Source organism: Salvelinus sp. IW2-2015, linkage group LG17 (assembly GCF_002910315.2).
Source record: "Salvelinus sp. IW2-2015 linkage group LG17, ASM291031v2, whole genome shotgun sequence".
NCBI classification, from domain to species: domain Eukaryota; kingdom Metazoa; phylum Chordata; class Actinopteri; order Salmoniformes; family Salmonidae; genus Salvelinus; species Salvelinus sp. IW2-2015.
This window is the reverse complement of record NC_036857.1, coordinates 37,412,263-37,426,880: the sequence shown is the minus strand read 5'-3', so window position 1 is coordinate 37,426,880 and position 14,618 is coordinate 37,412,263. Positions and strand designations below refer to the sequence as shown.

General features: G+C 41.5%; 1 protein-coding gene across 2 annotated transcripts; it reads right to left on the bottom strand.

The window, feature by feature from the left end:
* Positions 1 to 598: 598 nt before the first annotated feature.
* Positions 599 to 14,042, bottom strand: LOC111976221 (tumor necrosis factor receptor superfamily member 12A-like). 2 transcript variants are annotated; one of them, XM_070448133.1, is made up of 5 exons: positions 13,616 to 14,042; positions 4,298 to 4,396; positions 4,035 to 4,178; positions 3,824 to 3,876; positions 599 to 3,680 (listed from the first exon to the last, which is right to left on the bottom strand). In XM_070448133.1, exons 1-4 carry the CDS (start codon positions 13,692 to 13,694, stop codon positions 3,836 to 3,838), a joined length of 363 nt encoding a protein of 120 aa, XP_070304234.1. In that variant the 5' UTR covers positions 13,695 to 14,042; the 3' UTR covers positions 599 to 3,680; positions 3,824 to 3,835. The 2 variants fall into 2 exon arrangements, with proteins under 2 accessions (XP_070304234.1, XP_070304233.1); XM_070448132.1 differs by having other exon boundaries at positions 3,828 to 3,876; positions 13,616 to 14,037.
* Positions 14,043 to 14,618: the final 576 nt, after the last annotated feature.

Sequence of the window (14,618 nt, the reverse complement as noted above, 5' to 3'; positions counted from 1 at the left end):
TGTAATAAAAAGCATATTCCACAAAGATGTGAATTTAGTGTTCAAAAACTCATCTGAAATATTTTATTAATATAACCCTGTATATATTTTGTCACTTTGAAATGTATATTTTTACTTCCAGGTTAGGACTATGAACTTAGCTAATTAGAACCTTAGCCAATCAGTTTGTTGAAATTAAATGACTTAAAAAAACATTGTGTTGGTAATTGAGATAATGTCCTTTTCCAATGATTCCAACCTTTTATTTTGTTTAAAGTTTTATAACAAAGCATGCAGAACTTGGTTCCAAACCAATCCCTTTCTCCTCCACACAGTAGTAACTGCTTCCAAACTGTATCATTTCCTATACCTGGTTCCAAACCAATCCCTTTCTCCTCCACACAGTAGTAACTGCTTCCAAACTGTATCATTTCCTATACCTGGTTCCRAACCAATCCCTTTCTCCTCCACACAGTAGTAACTGCTTCCAAACTGTACCATTTCCTATACCTGGTTCCAAACCACACCCTGTCTCCTACACACAGTCTTTGGTTTCAAACCAAGCCCCTACACGCAGCACAGTACCTGGTTGTTGCAAAGTTGATATCAAGAAATCAGCTCATTTTATTCTTTATTTTATTAACATAATACAAAGGTCAGCCAGAGTTCACATGTAACATTGCTTATTACTCCACTAACCCATTTACATAAACCAAACAGACAAGAAAAGTTAATTAACTAACAACTAGTTAATTAATGCTCAGTAACAAAAAGTTGGTCAGCTGGTGTCACTGGTTTTACAAACAACTTTGCAGGGGTCCCTTTGACAGTATTTATCCAGACATTTAGCTGTTACCACAAACATTCAAAAATATAATTCTAAATAAATAAATAATTCTGTATAGAAATTGCCCTTTTCTTGCTGCTGTTATCCATATCCACTTACTATTGATAACTAAGTAATTTTGTCAGTAACATGAAAGAGGTCATTATTCAGCCATCCACATTCTGACACACAACCCTTAAAATTGTGTTCTGACTTAGTTTGAAGCTGAGTACACAGTTATACTTGTCAATAGGGTTCAGTTAGTTTTTTCGCTAAACCGCAATGTTCCTTCCTGGGTTGACATTCGGTGACTAATAGTAGTGTTACAAACATTGTCACACAAGCTTGGACGTATCTCCATTGTTTCAACTGAGGAAAGGGAATACTGAGTAAGTTGCACAATGCATTCAACCAAAATACACTACCGGTCAAAAGTTTTAGAACATCTACTCATTCAAGGGTTTTCATTTATTTTTATATACATTGTAGAGGACAAAACTATGAAATAACACATGGAATCATGTAATAACCAAAAAAAGTGTTAAATCAAACTATATTTTATATTTGAGATTCTTCAAAGTAGCCACCCTTGACATCATTGCACACTCTTGACATTCTCTCAACCAGCTTCACCTGGAATGCTTTCCGACTCATCCCAAACAATCTCAATTATTTGGTTGAGGTCGGGGGTTTGTGGAGGCTAGGTCATCTGATGCAGCACTCCATCACTCTCCTTCTTGGTAAAAGGACCGTCTTCTGTATACCCCCCTACCTTGTCACAACACAACTGATTGGCTCAAACACATTAAAAAGGAAAGAAATTCCACAAATTTAGAAGGCACACCTGTTAATTGAAATGCATTCCAGGTGACTACCTCATGAAGCTGGTTGAGAGAATGCCAAGAGTGTGCAAAGCTGTCATCAAGGCAAAGCGTGGCTATTTGAAGAATCATTTTTTATTTGTTAAACTTTTTTGCTTACTACATGATTCCATATGTGTTATTTCATAGTTTTGTTGTCTCCACTATTATTCTACAAAGTAGAAATTTGTTAAAAATAAAAACCCTTGAATGAGTAGGTGTTCTAAAATTTTGGACCAGTAGTGTATGTGTTCCGCATTTAACCCAACCTCTCTGAATCAGAGCACAGTGGTAAGGATTCCCTATTTGTGTCCATCTGGGAATGATTTAAATGCTTAGATATAAACTATACCAACACATGCTCACAGAATTCTGGACCACCTAGAACTTTTCCATCACAACAGTTCGGGAACCCCCGTGTTATGCTACTTATCCTGCATAGTGCACACACATTACACAGTGTCTACATTTGACAGTATAATGGTAAAATGACCTGTTAAAGAATGTCCAATATGTTTGAGCAGTTTCATAGTCACAACTTATTTTCCCTTTGCCTCTTGATTGGAAGACTACAGTTCACAAATGTTAATGTTCTACTCCTTTAAAAATGATTTGTTTAAACTAGTAACAGGACCCTGAACGGCTTCTACCCCGAGCCATAAGACTGCTAAATAGTTTGTCCTTATAGATATTTGGTTAACCATCTGCATTGACCCCTTTTTGCACTAACTTTGACTCATCACATATACTGCTGCTACTGTCACTTTATTCCTAGTTACATGTACATATCTACCTCAATGACCTCGTACCCCTGACCATCGACTCGGTACTATTACCCCTTGTATATAGCCAAGTTATCGTCACTCATTGTGTATCTATTGTTACTTGTATTATGTGTTTTTGATATTATTTATCTACTTTCTCTGCATTGTTGGCGGTGGGGTGGGTTCTAAGCTGACATATGGAATCATTTTAAGATGCTCATAGCTCATTTAGCTATTTGATTTGGAATTTTAGGACCCCTTTAGGTATAAAAACACATAAAAACACTTGGTATAATATTGAATTTGGCCTTTACTGATACTGAATAACACCTTCATAAATGGCAAAAAGACATTCAAAAAATAAATAAGAAGAAACAAGAAAGCTCAGGAAATGATATACAGTACCGGTCAAACGTTTGGGCACACCTACTCATTCCAAAGTTTCTTTATATTGACTATTTTCTACATTGTAGAATAATAGTGAAGACAAACTAGGAAATAACACATGGAATCATGTAGTCACCCAAAAAAAGTTTTCAACGAATCAAAATATATTTTATATAACCGATCGACTGGTTGCTGACCACTCATCTAACATATCACTTGTATACTTCACCAAAGGGTTGTTATATGACCAGCAAATATAAACCTTTTAGTCTTAGAAGTACAGTAGGTCAAACCTGGCCCAGAAAGCTTGATTGTGCTGTATTCACATTCATCCTGCTTGTGGCAAGTCGAGGCAGTGTGTTAGCTGGTATTCTACCTAATAAGCTAAATGTCTGACACCAATACAGTAATAGGTGATCAAGCATTGACAGTTATGGTAATAAATACAAATCATTCAAGATGTGTCTCATGTTCACTACTGTTTTTGAACCTACTTATTGTTGAACAAATGACTTATCGATAGATTGGAATATCTACACTGGCTAAAACTAGCATCATAACTCAAAGGACATCAATACCAAAAGAGCTGTGAGAGCTACTCTTTACTAACCACATGGTCTTCCTCAGAGCACAGTCTGACTTCAGACAAGACGGGATTGACAGCGGGAGTCAACACAGCTCTATGTGAGAGCTCCGTTCTGTAACAGTCTAATGAGTGTGAGCACACCTTTACTAACTAGCAGTATCAATTCAAACTCTGCTCAAATAATACCCACAGTCCATTGTACAGAAATTCTTCTGACGATTGGTCCTCAAAAGGTGTTCCCTTGGTTCTGTCACATCGATGTCAGGAGGAAGATGAAGCTGAGAAAGTAATGAGAGATTTGTTGGTTAATTCACTCAACATCGCCCATTATTTCAAAACAATTACAATTTGAGGCTACTTGCATAATAATTGATAGCAGTTATCAATTGTTCACACATCAACAAATTTGCGGAATGCATACCTACTGAAATGTTTAAGCTTGGTAAAGAGGTCCCGTTGTCTCTTCAATAGGTTCTGCAGAACAACAAGGAAATGCAGAACATTTTTACTGTATTTTCACCAGAACCCAAAGAGGTCAAAATGCTACAAAGAAATGTGTGCCTCATCATGCTACAATAAGTTTCATGACTGACAATGTTAGTTTAGCAGGAGATGGTAGCCGTGAGCCCTACCACGAAGGGGCCTATTGTTTGCCGTGCGTCGATGCACCATGACCCCAATGATCAACACTGCAATGAGCAGAACGACTGCCAGCACAGAGAAGCTGGAAATGGCTGCCAGTCTCCAGACATCAGATCTCTCCTCTGTAAATGTGCCTGACAGGAGACATATTGGTCGAAGAGGACAGTTTTAGGCATACAATAAAGCATTGGTTATGTGCAAGATTTAGTTGTAAGTTAAATGATTAGCTAAGGAACATTCAAACTTAACTTACAAGTGTTACATGAAGGGGTCTTTGGATACTGCTTACATGTTGAGCAGGATACACATTGGTCTATGTCTGAACTCCAGAACTCTTTACTGGTGCATAGGCCTGTGGGGGAAAAAAACAAATGGAGAGACTTAACGCGTAATCCTCTGACAGCATTTACCCTTTGAATGACCACAATTTGTGACTCATACTGTACATTTGCTCATTGGGAAATGTTCCTCTACCTCACCAAAGCAAATTAACTATTGGAATAGAGTGTGTATATATTATTTTTCTTCAATATTGGTCAGTGTCCTGAACAGTGAGAACCATAGATCTGTTTGAAGTCTTTAGACGGCAACCTAAAACCTGCCAATAAAAAAATGTATGCACTCAGTGTGTGGTCTCTGAAAGGAATTGTTTTGGCCCAATGACAAAGAAATCATATGACATCAAGTCTAAAGAAATTGAGAAGATCCGAGAAACTGTGGGTTTCCTCTTCTTATAAAATGAGTTGGGGAATTCCTTTGGTTTTGCACTTACACGAAAATTAACATTACTCACTGGCTTTGTGTGTACAAGCATGGTGAGACAGGCAGGATGTGTGTCATCAAGACCAGATTTGCCGCATTGTTTTGGGTGTTTGACTTCTAGAGAAGTTTTGGTGACACTGAAAGCAWAGCGGCATTGAACGGTGGTTCCTCCCTGACTGACACACTTGTCATAAACTAGATAGAAATGTCTACATCCCTTGAGACACTACAACCTGAAACCTAATATATCCTTTTAGAGAAGCCACAGGCAGCAGTACCAGACTAATATACACTACATGACCATAAGTATGTGGACACCAAAGGTGTTCGATGGGGTTGAGGTCAAGGCACTGTGCAGGCCAGTCGAGTTCTTCCACACCGAYCCACAAACCATTTCTGTATGGACCTTGCTTTGTGAACGGGGGCAATGTCATGCTGAAACAGAGCCTTCCCCAAACTGTTTCCACAATGTTGGAAGCACAGAATCGAACATTGAATGCTGTAGTGCTAAGATTTCCCTTCACTGGAACTAAGGGGCCTAGCCCAAACCATGAAAATCAGCCCCAGACCATAATTCCTCAACCACCAAACTTTACAGTTGGCACTATGCATTGGGGCAGGTAGCGTTTTCCTGGCATCCGCCAAACTCAGATTCGTCCGTCGGACTGCCAGCTGGTGAAGCATGATTTATCGCTCCAGAGAACGCATTTCCACTGCGCCAGTCCAATAGCGGCGAGCTTTACACCACTCCAGCCAACGCTTGGCAYTTCACATGGTGCTCTTAGGCTTGTGTSCAGCTGCTCGGCCATGGTAACCCATTTCAAGAAGCTCCCGACAAACAGTTTTTGTTCCTTCCAGAGGCAATTTGGAACTTGTAGTGAGTGTTGCAACYGAGGACAGACCATTTTTACGCGCTTAATCACTCGGCKCTCCCGTTATGTGAGCTTGTGTTGCCTACCACTTCGCAGCTGAGCCATTATTRCTCCTAGATATTTAATTTCACAATAATAGCACTTACAGTTGACCGGGGMAGCTCTAGCAGGGCAGAAATTTGACAAACTGACTTATTGGAAAGGTGGAATCCTATGACGGTGCCACATTGAAAAAGTCACTGAGCTCTACAGTAAGGCCATTCTCCTGCCAATGTTTGTCTATGGAGATTGCATGGCTGTGTGCTCGAATTTATACACCTGTCAGCAACGGGTGTGGCTGAAATTGCTGAATCCACTAATTTGAAGGGGTGTCCACMTACTTTTGTGCACAGTGCATTCAGAAAGTATTCAGACCCCTTGACTTTTTCCACATTGTTACGTTACAGCCTTATTCTAAAATTGATTAAATAAAAAAAGGTTTCCTCATTAAATCTACACAATATCCCATAATGACAAAGCAAAAACAGGTTTAGAAATGTTTGCAAATATATAAAAAAAACTGAAATACCATAAGTATTTAGACCCTTTGCTATGAGACTCGATATTGAGCTCAGGTGCATCCTGTTTCCATTGATCATCCTTGAGATGTTTCTACAACTTTATTGGAGTCCACCTGTGTTAAATTCAATTGTTTGGACATGATTTGAAAAGGCACACACCTGTCAATATAACGTCCCACAGTTGACAGTGCAAGTCAGAACAAAAACCAAACCATGAGGTAGAARGAATTTTCCGTAGAGCTCCAAAACGGGATTGTATCGAGGCACAGATCTGGTGAAGGGTACCAAAAAATGTCTGTAGCATTGAAGGGCCCCAAGAACACAGTGGCCTCCATCATTCTTAAATAGAATAAGTTTGGAACCACCAAGATTCTTCCTAGAACTGTCCGCCCGGCCAAACTGAGCAGTCGGGGGAGAGGGCCTTGGTCAGGGAGGTGACCAAGAACCTGATGGCACTCTGACAGAGCTCCAGAGTTCCTCTGTGGAGCTGGTAGAACCTTCCATAAGGACAACCATCTCTTCAGCACTCTACCAATCAGGCCTTTATGGTAGAGTGGTCCTCAGTAAAAAAGGCACATGACAACAGCCGCTTGGAGTTTGCCAAAAGGCACCTACAGACTCTCAGACCGTGAGAAACAAGATTCTCTGGTCTGATGAAACCAAGATTGGACTCTTTGGTCTTTTTTTTTWATTTTCCCTCTATTTAACCAGGTAGGCTAGTTGAGAACAAGTTCTCATTTACAACTGCAACCTGGCCAAGATAAAGCAAAGCATTGCTACACAAACAACAACACAGAGTTACACATGGAATAAACAAGCGTAGTCAATAACACAATAGAAAAAAAAGAAAGTCTATATACAGTGTGCGCAAATGGCGTGAGGAGGTAGGCAATAAATAGGCCATAGTAGCGAATTAATTACAATTTAGCAGATTAACACTGGAGTGATAAATGAGCAGATGATGTGCAAGTAGAGATACTGGTGTGCAAAAGAGCAGAAAAGTAAATAAAAACAACATGGGGATGAGGTAGGTAGATTGGGTGGGCTATTTACAGATGAACTATGTACAGCTGCAGCGATCGGTTAGCTGCTCAGATAGCTGATGTTTAAAGTTAGTGAGGGAAATATAAGTCTCCAGCTTCAGCAATTTTTGCAATTCGTTCCATTCATTGGCAGCAGAGAACTGGAAGGAAAGGCAGCCAAACGAGGTGTTGGCTTTGGGGATGACCAGTGAGATATACCTGTTGGAGCACGTGCTACGGGTGGGTGTTGTTTTCGTGACCAGTGAGCTGAGATAAGGCAGAGCTTTACCTAGCATAGACTTAGATGACCTGGAGCCAGTGGGTCTGGCGACGAATATGTAGCGAGGGCCAGCCGACTAGAGCATATAGGTCGCAGTGGTGGGTGATATAAGGGGCTTTGGTGACAAAACGGATGTCACTGTGATAGACTGCATCCAGTTTGCTGAGTAGAGATTTGGAAGCTATTTTGTAGACGACATCGCCGAAGTCAAGGATCGGCAGGATAGTCAGTTTTACGAGGGTATGTTTGGCAGCATGAGTGAAGGAGGCTTTGTTGCGAAATAGAAAGCCGATTCTAGATTTGATTTTGGATTGGAGATGTTTAATATGAGTGTGGAAGGAGAGTTTACAGTCTAGCCAGACACCTAGGTGTTTGTAGTTGTCCACATATTCTAGGACAGAACCGTCCAGGGTAGTGATGTTAGTCGGGCGGGCGGGTGCGGTAGCGAACAGTTGAAAAGCATGCATTTAGTTTTACTTGCGTTTAAGAGCAGTTGGAGGCCACGGAAGGAGTGTTGTATGGCATTGAAGCTAGTTTTGAGGTTAGTTAACACAGTGTCCAAAGTAGGGCCAGATGTATWCAGAATGGTGTCGTCTGCATAGAGGTGGATCAGGGAATCACCCGCAGCAAGAGCGACATCATTGATATATACAGAGAAAAGAGTCGGCCCGAGAATTGAACCCTGTGGTACCCCCATAGAGACTGCCAGAGGTCCGGACAACAGGACCTCCGATTTGAAACACTGAACTCTATCTGCGAAGTGGTTGGTGAACCAGGCGATGCAGTCATTTGAGAAACCAAGGCTATTGAGTCTGCCGTTAAGAATACGGTGATTGACAGAGTCGAAAGCCTTGGCCAGGTCGATGAAGATGGCTGCACAGTACTGTCTTTTATCGATGGCGGTTATGATATCGTTTAGTACCTTGAGCGTGGCTGAGGTGCACCCGTGACCAGCTTGGAAACCGGATTGCAGAGCGAAGGTACGGCGGGATTCGAAATGGTCAGTGATCTGTTTATTAACTTGGCTTTTAAAGACTTTAGAGAGGCAGGGCAGGATGGATATAGGTCTATAACAATTTGGGTCTAGAGTGTCACCCCCTTTGAAGAGGGGGATGACCGCGGCCGCTTTCCAATCTTTAGGGATCTCGGACGATACGAAAGAGAGGTTGAACAGATTGGTAATAGAGGTTGCAACAATGGCGGCGGATAGTTTTAGAAAGAGAGGGTCCAGATTGTCTAGCCCAGCTGATTTGTACGGGTCCAGGTTTTGCAGCTCTTTCAGAACATCTGCAATCTGGATTTGGGTGAAGGAGAAGCTGGGGAGGCTCAGGCAAGTAGCTGCGGGGGGGGGGGAGCTGTTGGCCGGGGCTGGGGTAGCCAGGAGGAAAGCGTGGCCAGCCGTAGAGAGATGCTTATTGAAATGTTTGATTATCATGGATTTATCGGTGGTGACAGTGTTACCTAGACTCAGTGCAGTGGGCAGCTGGGAGGAGGTGCTCTTGTTCTCCATGGACTTTACAGTGTCCCAAAACTTTTTGGAGTTAGAGCTACAGGATGCACATTTCTGTTTGAAGAAGCTAGCTTTCCTGACTGACTGCGTGTATTGGTTCCTGACTTCCCTGAACAGTTGCATATCGCATGGACTATTCGATGCTATTGCAGTCCGCCACAGGATGTTTTTGTGCTGGTCAAGGGCAGTCGGGTCTGGAGTGAACCAAGGGCTATATCGGTTCTTAGATCTACATTTTTTGAAAGGGGCATGCTTATTTAAGATGGTGAGGAAGTTAATTTTAAAGAATGACCAGGCATCCTCGACTGACGGGATGAGGTCAATATCCTTCCAGGATACCCGGGCCAGGTCGATTAGAAAGGCCTGCTCGCAGAAGTGTTTTAGGGAGCGTTTGACAGTGATAAAGCGTGGTCGTTTGACCACGGACCCATAGCGGATGCAGGCAATGAGGCAGTGATCGCTGAGATCCTGATTGAAAACAGCAGAGGTGTATTTGGAGGGCAAGTTGGTCAGGGTAATATCTATGAGGGTGCCCATGTTTACAGATTTAGGGTTGTACCTGGTGGGTTCCTTGATGATTTGTCTGAGATTGAGGGCATCTAGCTTAGATTGTAGGACTGCCGGGGTGTTAAGCATATCCCAGTTTAGGTGACCTAACAGAACAAACTCTGAAGATAGATGAGGGGTGATAAATTCACATATGGTGTCCAGGGCACAGCTGGGAGCTGAGGGGGTTCTATAACAGGCGGCAACAGAGAGAGACTTATTTCTGGAGAGATACGTTTGTAAAATTAGAAGCTCGAACTGTTTGGACATAGACCTGGAAAGTATGACAGAACTTTGCAAGCTACCTCTGCAGTATAATGCAACTCCTACCCTTTGGCAGTTCTATCGTGACGGAAAATGTTGTAGTTGGGTATGGAAATCTCAGAATTTTTGGTGGCCTTCCTAAGCCAGGATTCAGACACGGCAAGGACATCAGGGTTGGCGGAGTGTGCTAAAGCAGTGAGTAAAACAAACTTAGGGAGGAGGCTTCTGATGTTAACATGCATGAGACCAAAGCTTTTTCGATTACTGAAGTCAACAAATGAGAGTGCCTGGGGACACGCAGGGCCTGGGTTAACCTCAACATCACCCGAGGAACAGAGGAGGAGTAGGATGAGGGTACGGCTAAAGGCTATCAAAACTGGTCGTCTAGTGTGTTGTGGACAGAGAATAAAAGGAGCAGATTTCTTGGCGTGGTAGAAAAGATTGAGGGCATAATGTGCAGGCAGGGGTATGGTGGGGTGCGGGTACAGTGGAGGTAAGCCCAGGCGCTGAGTAAGAGAGTTTGCATCTCTGGACGTGCTGGTTATACTGGGTGAGGTCACCGCATGTGTGGGGGGTGGGACAAAGGAGGAATCTGAGGCATGTAGAGTGGGACTAGGGGCTCCAATGATAACTATACAAGGCATATTGACATTTGAGAGAGACATAAAGCGAGGCATTAAGCAATCACAGGTGTTGATTGGGAGAGCTAGCTAAGACAACAACAGCTAATCAGCTAAGACAACAACAACAGGTAAAATGGAGATGAATTTGCAGAGAGGTTCGGTTAACTACACACAGGGCCTRAGTTCGGAGCTAGGGCCGACAGATTATTATTTTTATTTTTTAACATTTAAATTAAAAATAAAAGATGAATGCTAAGCGTCACGTCTGGAGGAAACCTGGCACCATCCCTACGGTGAAGCATGGTGGTGGCAGCATCAGGCTGTGGGGATGTTTTTCAGCGGCAGGGACTGGGAGACTAGTCAGGATCGAGGGAAAGATGAATGGAGCAAAGTACAGAGAGATCCTTGATGAAAACCTGCTCCAGAGCTCTCAGGACCTAAGACTGGGGCGAAGGTTCCCATTCCAACAGGATAATGAGCCTAAGCACACAGCAAAGACAACGCAGGAGTGGCTTCGGGACAAGTCTCAATGTCCTTGAGTGGCCCAGCCAGAGCCCGGACTTGAACCCCATCAAACATCTCTGGAGACCTGAAAATAGCTGTGCAGCGACACTCCCCATCCAACCAGACAGAGCTTGAGAGGATCTGCAGAGAAGAATGGGAGAAACTCCCCAAATACAGGTGTGCCAAGCTTGTAACATCATACCCAAAAAGACTCGAGCTGTAATCATTGCCAAAGCTGCTTCAACAAAGTACTGAGTAAAGGGTCTGAATAGTTATGTAAATGCTATATTTCCGCTTTTTTTTWATACATTTGCAAAAATGTCTAAAAACCTGTTTTTGCTTTGTCATTATGGGGAAGTGTGTGTAGATTGATGAGGGGAATAAAAAAAAAACTATTTTAGAATACTGCTGTAACAAAGTAGAAAAAGTCAAGGGRTCTAAATACTTTCTGAATGGACTGTGTAAATAGTGTAGACAAGGCACATTTTAATAAATATATGTAAGGTGATGAAGTATTGAAGGAAAAGGTCTGCAATGTTAATTAAACTCAGTCAAAAATAAAGCATGATGGTAAATTAAATGTGATCACAACGCTAAACAAACTTGTAAATAATGTCATGAAAAACCTGTTACTTTACAGAGTTAATAGATCACTTTGACGTCAAGTAAAGATAAGAGTTAAATAAGATCAAGACTATAGTTTGCTCTTTCTTGAGGTCAAAGGTCACACAAGGGTTAAAGGTCTATCTATCCAGTGTAATCATGTGTTGACAATGTCGTTTGTTACTTTGTAATTCAGCATGTTACCACATGGGCAATGTACTTAATTGAGAAAATGTTGAACATTTTCAACATACACGGCAAACAGTTGGAAGGATGCATAATTTTTCATGACCTGCACCATTATCTCACCATTCCACATTACTTTAATCATGGGTGTAATGTAGGCTATGATTGGTGTAGTGTTGTTCAGTCATACTTACAGGATTCTTATTTTAGTTGCATTTTAGCATCAGCTGCTTTGTAACTCAGTGAAACGATACCAAAAGGTCAGTACTGAGTGACACAATGATGTAAGACAAAGGTGTGAGATAAGAGTGCAGGAAATTGGAGACAAGTCAGCACTTGCATTAAATCTACAGTATCAAACAGTCAGTCTGGGTTTCCATGGTAAGATACTATTTGTGAAGATAGCAGATGATGCATGTTATCAGAAAGTGTTTTATTTTTCCAAGGGATTCTCATCTTCGTCTGTCTTCCTGGACTGCTGATGTTAGAATCGACGTGTGCTAGCCGTTAGGCCTTCATATTCTGCATGATAAAGGTGTCACTTGAAAAGAGGGGGGAGGGTAACTAGATTTATATTTAATAAATAATCATAGGAAATCAACACTGGTAGCCTATAGTGTCAGCCCCACCACCTGCACAATTCCAATTCACCCGTGGGTCGAGGGTGCAAGCTAAATCTCGGAAAACTCTAGACGGCATTCTGCCTTCTCCCTACAGTTCTCAACCAGAATGGCGAAGCTGTGTTTTATAGTTTCGAAACGTGTATAATCATCGCTTGCGATACGGCTTTCGAAACATATGGCCCTTATATTTCATCAGCGAGAAAGAATCCTTCAAATAAAACACACTTACTGTAGCAGTTTTGCACAACTCAATACGGGGCCTCCATCCGACGCAACTACACTTCCCATGTTACGCTTACGTTCAGGTGTTCAGAGCATGCTAGATACTTAGTACAGTTGGTCGCCTCATGTCTTCCGTAAACAATCGCTGTAATATGGAGATATGGCCGTGGGGACCACTAACAAGGTGTGTATAAATGTTACGTTTAGTTTTTTTGGAAAATGATTTATCGCTGATATGAAAGATAAGGTCCTTATGCTACCAAACCCGGTGTACCGCAAGCGACACTTGTTTATGTTCAGATTGAGCTTCGGGGATCAGAAGACGCCTTCATCCAGTGACTCTTGTGTAATATAATGGAACAGAGTCATGCTCAAGGGCAAGCCTATTTCAGCATTTTCTACATTGTTGACCTGGTCTGGTCAATGCTTAAACAAGTCTCACATGCATGCAATAAATAATAAAGTTGTCATAAGCCCCACTCATTACTGAGAGCCACCCTAGAAAATAAAGGAATTCTTAATGTGCTGGGAATGGGAGAATTTTTTTTCTCAAGTTCAAAGTCACTACATTATGCTGATCATTTATACATCCTTAAGAAAGTAAAGAAGTTACAGTATAATATTTATTTTCTGTTGTCAACTACAAGTAGGCTACACCATTCAATTAGGTCTGTCCTCACCCATTGGCATGGATGGAGTGAAATAAGGTGATTATAATGCGGAACCGGTGAGAAGGCAGCTGGTAGAAAACTCGATAAGCAACCCCTTTATCAGACTCAATTTGAGAGGCCATGCGATGATTCCATGCTCTTAAATAAAACACGAATTCCCATGCGATTAAAAGTGAGAGAAAATAAAGTTTTCGCATTTCAAAGAAAACATTTCTTTACAAGTCTTTTTTACTTGCACTTACATAGACATGTCAACGTAACGAACTTTGTACAATTACATTTTAGCACATCCATAAAAGTTTAAGAAAAAATATTTGACTTACTTTGCCCATTCACTCCGTTTAGTTTCACTATAGTCGCAATGATCAGTCCACAAAGCGCACAGAGAACGTATGAAGCCATCGTTCTTGTATAAACGCAATTCCCGAAAGTTCATCTGAAGAACAGCCCGTGTTGGTTTTCACCATTGAAAGCTAGCCTCGCACTGAGTCATCCGGAGTAGTCTGAGCCTTGTTTTAATAGAGTACACACCCACGCTAACAGTTGAACTCCTATGAGTCATTTCCTATGTACTGTACTCAAATTCTCAGTCTATTGCGCATGAAGCACAGCGGTCCGGAYAGGCAGGAAACTTTATGATACTACAATAAACGAAACTGAAATGTTGTAGAGAGAAATGTCAATGGATCATCCACAATGTGTATTTTGAACCAGCAGCGCTAAATACCATTACCGCACACTTTCTGATATGTTCTGTATCCAATTTGGAGTGAAAACGGTGTATAGTCTGAATTATTAGTGTTCTCATTGTTATTACCACGCCTGTTGTATACGTCATTCACTGAGCACTGCCAAAAAAAGTATATTGCATACGTCTGGATCAAGCAGTGGAGAAAAGCACTTAAAACTAGGTTTGAATACGTTTAGGGTTGTGTAAAACCTCAAAAGAGGAACTTTTGTGATGCAAAGTTGTACTTTTCTAAGAAACACTACAGAGATGACATATTAGAGAAAATAATAATTATCTTGGTTTACATGATTAGATTGTGCAACTGTTGCAGTGTTCGATATCACGTTTTTTTGTGTCAAAGGGGCTTGTCGCCATTCTCATTAAGTAGCAACATCAGTAAAAACACAAACAAACCCTTCCTATCAGGGTTTCCATAATGAAAATGTGGCACTGGACACTTGCCCTGCAGCATCTTAATTTACCGGACCCATATGCATTGGGTGCGTAACCAGATTAGGGCGTCCATCACGGTACTCAGAATGACAGAAATCACATTTAGATAGTGGTAATTAATCTTAACAGAACATGTAAATCAA

What these genes read in the sequence shown, in the direction of transcription:
- LOC111976221 (XM_070448133.1), bottom strand. Translation starts at nt 13,694, where the DNA reads ATGGCTTCATACGTTCTCTGTGCGCTTTGTGGACTGATCATTGCGACT. An exon ending in AAACGGAGTGAATGGGCAAA is followed by an intron (nt 4,397 to 13,615) that starts GTAAGTCAAATA and finishes TTTCCCCCACAG; the next exon opens with GCCTATGCACCAGTAAAGAG. An exon ending in GACCCCTTCATGTAACACTT is followed by an intron (nt 4,179 to 4,297) that starts GTAAGTTAAGTT and finishes GTCTCCTGTCAG; the next exon opens with GCACATTTACAGAGGAGAGA.